The sequence below is a fragment of the Plectropomus leopardus genome, chromosome 15 (genome assembly GCF_008729295.1).
Source record: "Plectropomus leopardus isolate mb chromosome 15, YSFRI_Pleo_2.0, whole genome shotgun sequence".
Classification (NCBI taxonomy): Eukaryota; Metazoa; Chordata; class Actinopteri; order Perciformes; family Serranidae; genus Plectropomus; species Plectropomus leopardus.
Genome location: NC_056477.1, coordinates 29954829 through 29964732, shown reverse-complemented (window position 1 = coordinate 29964732; position 9904 = coordinate 29954829). Strand labels below are relative to the sequence as shown.

Sequence of the window (9904 nt, the reverse complement as noted above, 5' to 3'; positions counted from 1 at the left end):
TTTAATATTGTTTTTCCCAGCTTTGTTCTATGAATTTATACTGTTGGACTTCAAACCTTGCATGGCGACTATATGCATACCCAGAACACCAAGCACACATCAGGTCTGATTGCGGCGTATACATGAAAGCATAAATCGACCCCCAACCGCATTATCTAGGTGTGTTAGTCCGACTTCGAGAAATTAGACTGAGTATGATTTCAGTCGAACTAACATGTTTACAGGTATTTTAAAAATCCAGTTTTAGTCGCACCTGCACAATAATTTGACTTTTTCCAACATCATGTAAACATACTGAGTGTCATGACAAATGATTTTAACCCTCAGGGACTGTTTGTCCCATTTCACACGCTTTTTATTCTTCAGTTTTTGATCACTTTGGCTGTGATCATACATATGACATACATTTTGGCAAGATTGTGTAATTTTGTTTGATCTTGGAATTTCCAGCTCAGCTCCTACAATAAGTCTAAAACACACTGTTGAAAATAGATTGTTACATAGACTGTGAAGGTAAAAAAAATGCGCCATTGAAACCCATTCAAATGGACATTTTTGATCCCACGGCCATCTCAGCATAAAAACATGCATTGTATTATTTCTGGGTGTCATTCTGGACTTTTGCCTTGGAATTTGTCATTTTTACTGTTTTCTGACTGATTAAGTCATTTTACCACATTTGGCAAATGGAGAAAAGGTGTAATATTTCCAATCTGTGCACTGTCACAATCAATGTTGTTGCCAATCATTGACATACCCCAAGCTATGATCATTAAAAAAATCTACTTTGCATGTAGTACTATTGAAAACAATTCATTTTTTTGTGCGTTTCATTTTAGAATATAGTGATATCGTGACAAAAACTGGGCATATTAAAGGGTCAAAATTCTTAAATTTTAGGAATTTGATGAGACTGATGGTTAAAAAAAGAAAGTAGAAAATAATATATAGTAGAATTATTCTGAAAGGTGCATTTTGTGCTCAGAGCGATATGAGTGCGTGTTATATTAAAGCAGTCCCTAAGAATGAATGCTGGAAGAGGGCAGCCTTACAATAACAGGAAGCCAAATCAGCAGAAGTCTGTTGTGCAAAGTTGTGCAGGTGTGAAAATCTTCACTATTTATCTTAATGTCACTCGTCATGTGTGTTAGTGCTTTGCTCTAGTCATTTGGATACTGACAGTATGTTATCCTTTAACATGCTTGATCTATTGTACAGTCATATGTGCTTTGAAGTCCTGACTACAATACAGCTCAGCCAGGAGTTGCTGCTCCCTGCGGTTTCTTTTCTCAGTGAGTGTGTGATGTGAGGCAGGGTGTGGCCTCTCGGCTCTGTCACCTGCTCAGGTGTGTTTATGCATTCTCATTCACTCTGGATCTCTGCAGAACTCGCTCCATGACTGACATCTTCCCACAGAAGTTTAGGTTGTTTATTGTTAATGCTAAATTGTGGATTTAAGATGTTTTCTCCCCCTCAAAGGATTGGTTTATAGGTAAGGTAAGGTGAATTCATGTGCAGATTTTTCTATGAAAAGTGTATTTTCAGTGTCTAAAACATTTTTGTGACACTGTACATTACTAATGGAACTATTTCTGTTTTCATCACTAGTTATTTTTTTAAAAAACAGCAGCAGTTAGATGCCCTTGCCATTTGTCCTTCCACCCTGAACTTCACCTACAGTCTTTCTGAGCTATGGAGCGTCTCAAGTTAGTCTTGCAGTACTTTCAGTCCAACTCTGAGTCCATCTCCAATGGGATCTGCATCATCCTGGCCCTGGTCAGCGTCAAGCTCTACACCAGCTTCGACTTTAACTGCCCGTGCCTTCCTCAGTACAACAAAATGTACTCTCTGGGAGTGATGATCGTCCCACCCATCATATTGTTCTTCCTAGGGGTCTTGGTCAACCGGCACACAGGCGTCATGATGGACGAGTACATGAGACCCATTGGGAACAGATCCAAAAATCCTGCTGTGGTGAAGTGAGTCAGATTTCTTTAATTTAACTGAAACAGTGTCACAGAAACATGGGCATATTTTATCTCTATATTTTAGCTTCTGCACTGTTTTGGATTCACTTCTTTGTTTACTTACGGGATTTTCTCCATATGAATATTAAATGAGCATTATTGAAGGGAGACAGATCTAAGATTGTCATTACCAACTGTTTCTCTGTAATTGCACAAATGAGGATAAAAAAAATTAAACTTGAACTTCAAACTTGAAACAATTGGTGGGTTTCCATTAATCCTCAGATTGCAAAAAAATGCACAAACTGAAATTGAGAATATAAAATACACCTAATGAAGACATCCATTTTAAAGAAGCTCATTTCTCACAAAGTTTTTACACTCCTCTGAGGTGGTATTTCAGGCATTTGAAAAAAAACATATTTCGCAAAACTGCAATGGAAACATGTTTTGACAACATGACATTCTAAAAAAACAAGACTCAGTATGTGGAAGGAGGAAGAGACGGAGATCTTAAGTCATAAAAGAGACAAGGCAATTATGACGATATTAGATTCAAAGAAGCAACGAAATGCCAGTATTTATCAAGAGCTCCAAGCAGACATGAGAGAGAGCGGCGTCCAGAAGCCGAGGCAAATATACCAAGGTGAAGATAGTTTAATAGCCTACTTGATATTCGCCGATTTTTACGGCTGTTATATTCAATTCCTCCGTATCAAAGCCTTGATTTCTCTCACCTTTGGAATATGTTGGAGAGGTCATTCAGGCAGACATTTCACAGTTTTAATGAAGCAAAAATCACCACAGATGACGATGCAGTGAGTGCCCAAAGAACCTGAATGTCTGTCCAGTGTGCTGGTTCCGCAAGCATTGTTGGGGACAATCCCAAAAGTGCCATACGACCCATTTTGGTCCTCAATAACTTTTTTGTTTATCAACTTAAAAATCTCAAAACACTGCCATTACACAGAATGAAAGCCCTTATACATTTCACACCCATAAGCTTTCAAAAAATAAGTAAATAAATAAATAAAAATAACCCCCCCAGTAAATCATGGTTATCAATTACCTGTTCCCTTGTTTATGCTCATTTTCAATGTTGTATGTTCGATAGCTTTTTTCTTGTCTATAAGTATACTAACATCAAACCACCTGTATTGTGTCTTGGACATCCTCTCACAACTTTCACACCTGTTGGTTTCTTGGATAGCCCACAGGAAATGCACGTTTAAGGGTGACTGCTCATTGACCATGATGCTAAGGGATTTCCTGAGGGCATATACGGCACTAACAGCTGTGAAAGTTGTGAGAGGATGTCCAAGAGACAATACAGGTGGTTTGATGTCAATATACATATAGATACAAAAGCTATTGAACTTACAACCTTCAAATGTCCATATTAAGGGTGACTGCTCATCGACAATGATGCTAAGAGATTTCCTGAGTGCTATCCAAGGAACCACCAGCTGTGAAAGTTATGAGAGGATGTCCAAGAGACAATACAGGTGGACTGATGTCAGTATACTTATACTTACACCTCGCTGGCAAATATTGCTATCCTGAAATCCCTCATATGTTGAGTTTTGCACAAATCTTTTATGGAAACTTGCCAAGAGAGGTAATTCTTCAAATACATTACTCACTGTGCACTACTGATGGCCCAGTATCTAATTTTTCAAATTGACTGTACTTAACCTACATATGGTGCTACACAAGAAGAAAGTGGTTCCCTCATACTTTAGCCGTGGACTGTGACAGACTAAAAGTGGGGTTTAAGGGCCAACTTGTAGAAAACTTTAAAGATTAAAACTGTTCCTTTGTCCTCCTGCAGGTACCTGTTCTCAGCCATGATCCAGAGGGCCCTGCTGGCCCCAATGGTGTGGATCCTGGTCACTCTGCTGGATGGAAAGATCTTCATCTGTGCCTTCAGTGTTAGTGTAGATCCTGCACTTTTCTCAGGTATCAGCACTCACAGTATTTTACAGAGAGAAATACACATTCAAAGAGTAATCTTACTACAATCTACACTGTTAGTGTTTTTGGTCTGTATGATGCATCATGTGTTACGTTTCCTCAGGTTTACCCAACAACACAGGTCTGGATGTGATCAAAATTATGGCCAAAGTGCCATGCAAGGAGGACGTTATCTTCAAGAACAGCTCTTTCCGCAAAGCAGTCTCACGTTACGTTCGCTGCTACTCACAAGTAAGCTTTTATAACCTACACATGCATACACACAAACACACTCACTTGTTCTTCTGTGTTTCTGAGGACCATCACTGATGCATTGCATTCCCTAAGACCATACCCAAAACTTAAACTTCACAACTAAAAGCTAACCCCAACCCTTATGCTAACCTTAACCTAAAATGAATTCCGACTTATATCTTAAAACCATGTCTTGAACCTCAAACAGGCCTTTGAAGAAGTGAGGACCAGCCAAAATGTCCTCACTTTTCAAAAATGTCCTCATTCTAAAAGTTAAAAATGTGTTATGGTCCTCAATATGTAGCAAGTACAAGAACACACACACACCTTCTGAGGCTGTGGCTCAGGAGATAGATCGGGTTCCATTCCCCGGGTCCTCCAGTCTACATGTCAAAGTATCCTTCGGCAAGATACTGAACCCCAAATTGCTCCATGTGTTGTGTATGAACAGTCAAAAACAGAGTAGCAGGTGGCACCTGCTATTGAGTATACAGAGGCTGTGACGTCATACATCAGCTTTTGCTATGACTTGTGTGTAACATCACGCACTACGGTGAGTTAAAACAATGACAAGCCCTGGTTTCACAGCCAAACTCAGACAGCTAAGGCAGACTAAGGAGGAGGCATTCAAGAGTGGGGCAACAAAGGAGGGCTACAAAAAAGCTAAATACACCTTCAGCAGGGCGGTGAGTGAAGCCAAGCATCGCTACTCTGAGAAACTGCAAAAACAGTTCACAGACAGAGACGCTAGCTCAGTCTGGAAGGGCCTCAGACAGCCCACCAGCGATAAGCCCAAAACTCCCCACTCTGTGGATGATATATGCCTTGCCAACGACCTTATCGAGTTTTACTGTCTCTTTGAAAGACATTGGGACAGTCCTGGAGCCATCCCCCATGATGACTCCACTCCACAAGTCACCACCCCCACCGCCCCAATCACAGCTGGGGCCCAGGACTCAGCACAACCATCCACCTCAGCTACCCCCTCCCCTCTCACCTCAGCAACACTCCTGTCCATCCTGGAGAGAGATTTTAATATGATTTTTAGAAGACAGAACCCCCACAAAGCAGCTGGACCGGACTCTGCTGTCTCCCCCCCACCCTGAAGCACTGCGTCGATCAGCTGTCTCCATTGTTTACAGACATTTCTAACACCTTAGTGGAGACATGTCACATGCCATCCTGCTTCAAGGCCTCCAACATTATCCCTGTCCCTAAAAAAACAAGGACCACAGGACCCAATGACTACAGCCCCGTCGCCTTGACCTCTGTGGTGATGAAGTCCTTTGAGCGCCTGGTACTGTCACACCTGAAACACATCAGGGACCCTCTCGTGGACCCCCTACAGTTCGCCTACAGAGCCAACAGGTCTGTTGACGACGCTGTCAGCCTGGCCCTCCACTTCATCCTCAAGCTTCTGGACTCAGCAGGAACCCACTCCAGGGTCCTGTTAATGGATTTCAGCTCTACTTTTAATACAATAATTCCGACTCTGCTAAAGGACAAGCTCTCCAAGCTGAGGATGCCTGACTCCACCTGCAGGTGGATCACAGACTTCCTGTCTGACAGGAAGCAGCAGGTGAGGCTGGGGAAGCATGTTTCTGACAGCAGAACCATCAGCACCGGCTCCCCTCAAGGCTGTGTTATTTCTCCTCTCCTCTTCTCCCTGTACACAAACAGCTGCACCTCAAGTCATCAGTCCGTCAAGCTCCTCAAGTTCTCATTGGACTTATCTCTGGTGGGGATGACTCCGCCTACAGGTGGGAGGTTCACCATCTTGTTACCTGGTGCGGCAAGAACAACTTAGAGTTCAATGCTCTGAAGACAGTGGAGATGGTTGTGGATTTCAGAATGATTGCTGCAACCCCCGCCCCCATCACCCTCTGTGACTCCCCAGTTTCAACTGTGGAGTTTTTCCGCCTCCTGGGGACCATCATCACCCAGGACCTCAAGTGGAAGCTGAACATCAGCTCCCTCATCAAGAAAGCCCAGCATAGGATGTACTTCCTGCGGCAGCTGGAGAAATTCTACCTTCCAAAGACAATGGTGGTGCACTTCTACACCGCCATCACTGAGTCCATCCCCACCTCCTCCATTACAGTGTGGTACACTGCAGCCACGGCGAAGGACAAGAACAGGCCGCAGCATATCATCTGCGCTGCAGAGAGGGTGATTGGCTGCCACCTGCCATCTCTCCATGACCTGTACACCTCCAGGGCCCTGAGGGCGTGCAGTCCATCAGGACCAAAACCTCCAGACTCAAGAACAGTTTCTTCCCCTCTGCTGTCACCATCATGAACAATACTCCGGCCCTCCCCCACCGCCCATATGACACAGGCTCTAATCGAGCCCCAGAGTCTGAAAACATTACGTTAATGTTATGCTAAATCAGTTTTTATGCGTAACATTAACTCACACTGGATTAGATTTCTTTACATGCACACTGTAGGTCAACTTAATTATTTAAACTTAAGGTATTTGCATTGTAACTATACTCTGAAAAAGTGTACAATCCCTCCATTGCACCTTTTGTACATACTTTTTTGTGTCCTTTATATTCAATTTTGTCATTTCATATATTTGAATTGCTTCTATATTTTTTTATCTTATGTTCTATTCTATTTAAATTCACTGTTTTATTCTTCCTTTATGTTACTTGTTTAGCACCAAAACACCAAGTCACATTCCTTTCATATGTAAATATACTTGGCAATAAAACTAGATTCTGATTCTGACCTTGTACGGTAGCCCTGGCCACTAGTGTGTGAATGTGTGTGTGAATGGGTGAACATAACTTATAGTGTGAAAGTGCTTTGAGTGGTCAAAATGACTAGAAAAGTAAATAAAAAAATACAAGTGAAGGTCCAAGCTAATTTTGTAAAACTTATTTCAGTATTTTGAAAGAGAACAAAAGCTTGAAACAGTTTGAAACTTGACATCTAATAAAACAGGTTTTGCAGGAGTGAAACTAAGTTTTGAAGGCTTTCATAATTTTTTGATAGACTGAAAAAATATAAAAATCTCAAACAAAAATTATTCTGTATTTGGGTTTTCCTTCAGCTGCAGAATTTTTTTCACGTTTCTTCCACCAAATATTACAGTTAAGACAGTGATATAAAGAATTATGGCACCTTTAAACCCCTTAAAAACAATCATAGAAAGGATACACTACAACAACAGTCAAACATTTATCTAATTTTAAATACCATTATATCACATGCATCATCCTATATATCAGTCTACATCACCCGCTCTTTGTGGGCTCATTACACTCCATTAACCCTTAGATTGCGCAAACTGAAGTTACAAATATAAAATACGCCCAATGGAAACATGAGGGGGTATTTCAGGCGATTTGAAAAGGCCATGTTTTACAAAACTGCAATGGAAGCACTTTTTTGGCTTTTTTAGGTCACATACTGCTATGGCTATTTCTTGTCAGTAGGAACTGGCTCCCTCATGATGCAGCAGGAGCTAAAAGAGCTATTATGCATCACATAACTCTTCTAAAGTTGAGCAGATTATCTGGAAGTTTTGAATCCACAGTTCTTCTGTGAAATCGTGGATAATCACCTCACAGAAATCCCTCATACGTGGCCGCTCCCATATATAAGGGGCTTGCCTTTACATTATGTCTCTATAACACGCCTACGTGGCCTTGCAGTGGCTGCAATAGAAATAAAGCTGCTAATGTTTTGAACATCCATCACCGTGCTTCTTGGAATGTTATCACCAGAGGAGAAGTCATAGAACATCACTCAGTGGAAACACAGTCATTGTGTTTCCACTGAGTGTTTTATTGTGTTTTATCGACATTTCAGAAATATCGCTAAAGTGTTATACAAATCTGTAATGGAAATCCGCCTAGTGATTGTTTTTGTTCTCTTTGTGTCCCTACTTCTCATCACCTTGTCCAGGCAGTCGGCTGGTCCATCCTTCTCTTCCTGATTGTACTGGGAGCAATGGGACGCCTCATCAAGCCCTGTTTCGACGACCACGCCACCTTCCTGCAGACGCGCTACTGGAGCAACTACCTTGACGTGGAGCAGAAGCTCTTTGACGAAACCTGCGTCCTGCATGCACGCGACTTCGCCCGGAAATGCGTGGTGCAGTTCTTTGAGGACATGAGGGAGGACGCCATACTCCGTCTTCCCCACCCGCTTGTCATCACCAACTACAGAGAGGAGTGGGAGGATGAAGAAGAGGAGAGACTTCATGGGGTGTCAAATCAGGATCAGGTGGACCAGCTGCTCAACAAGTGGTACTACAATAAACCTGAACTGGACGTCACCAGGATAGCCTACAGACCCAGGACGTGTGTCACCTGGGAGGACAGAGACGGGAAGACTTTATACTCTGATGTCTAGGACAGCTGGACTGGCTCCATCACAGGATACAGTCAACTCAGGTGCTTGTATTTGAGTGGACATGGACACTCCTGTCTCTGTTCAGAGATGTGGATGATCTTGCCTTGATTTAATCTAAAAGACAATTCGGTTTGTTTATATAGCGATTGAGGTCTTCAACTTGATGCTTTTGTGTTGTGGACAGCTTGCTCTTAGATTCAAACCGTGCTGCGAGGGTCATTTGACTGTGTGAGGGTTTGGTCTGGCTGCTTTTTGCATACAGGTTGTTGGCATGGAGCTCACCCACACAGATTGATGGAAACATGCAAATGGACACTTGGAACCAAATAACTTCACAGATTCATACAAAGATACATTTTCAGCTGTAGACCTTTAGCAAGATGTTTTGAAACCTGTAAAATGATCAAATTCACATAGCAACAGCAGCAGGACACCACAAAGACAACAACAGCTCCAACAAACAGAAACTCTAAAGACAGAACACAAGCCATGCAGAGCAACAAGAAAGAGCAGAGCAACAGCACAAAACAACAGCACTGCAATGACATATAGCTTTTTAGCACAAAACAGCCATGCATGCAACATGGAGCAACAATATGTAGCTTTTTAGCACAAATGTTGTCTACATTATTTTATGTAGTGTGCTTTACTCTTTGAAACCTGGATTGACATCACTTTTATTGTGCTGCATTCAGATGCCTCTCACAAGTATTTAAAACTTTTGTAGCTACACCGGTCCAAAGAATTAATGGCCACGCTTCCTACAGATGTTTTCTGAAGATTTGTTTTCTCTCCTCTTTGTTTCCTCAGATCTTTCAAACCCCGTCAAACATAGTGAAAACTATAACAACAAATAAAAGACATACAATTTTGAAAAACATACATTTTCAACGAAATCTCAATCTAGTGTACATTGTTAATTAGTCCAAATAGCACAACAGAAATGTGCTAAAAAAATGCACCACCAGTGTCCATGTAATGCACTTAAACACAAAACAAAACAAAGAACAATTACCATGTAACCCTCTAGGATCACGTGTAAAATATTGTTACTCCGGAGTTGTGCGTTTCTCTTCTGCAGACATGGTGCTCTTACCCACAATGCTACTTACCTATGACCTCACCACACAACATCACATTTCCCACAATGCCGTTAACTACATTAGGGTGGTGTGACTCTGCATTAAGTTAAGACATTAAAGGCTATACTCTTTTTTTACTTTTAAACATCTTTTAGATACATTTTTATCAAACTTTTTTAACACCTTATATATTACCCTTTTAATGATCTTTTAACAATTTTTTGAACTGAAATCATTATGAATTTGTAACGGAAACATATCAAATAAACACGTCGATAAA

At 41.5% G+C, this 9904-nt stretch overlaps 1 protein-coding gene across 1 annotated transcript; it reads left to right on the top strand.

Moving 5' to 3' along the window:
- Positions 1-1692: 1692 nt before the first annotated feature.
- On the top strand, positions 1693-8542 carry calhm3 (calcium homeostasis modulator 3). Its single transcript, XM_042501661.1, has 4 exons — positions 1693-1979; positions 3799-3926; positions 4045-4172; positions 8093-8542. The coding sequence occupies exons 1-4, from the start codon at positions 1693-1695 to the stop codon at positions 8540-8542; spliced, it is 993 nt and encodes a 330-aa protein (XP_042357595.1).
- Positions 8543-9904: the final 1362 nt, after the last annotated feature.

Bases quoted from the DNA above. Each gene is read 5' to 3' on its own strand.
- calhm3 (XM_042501661.1), top strand. From the start codon at position 1,693: ATGGAGCGTCTCAAGTTAGTCTTGCAGTACTTTCAGTCCAACTCTGAG. The intron at 1,980-3,798 runs GTGAGTCAGATT...GTCCTCCTGCAG, and splicing joins AAAAATCCTGCTGTGGTGAA to GTACCTGTTCTCAGCCATGA. The intron at 4,173-8,092 runs GTAAGCTTTTAT...CACCTTGTCCAG, and splicing joins ACGTTCGCTGCTACTCACAA to GCAGTCGGCTGGTCCATCCT.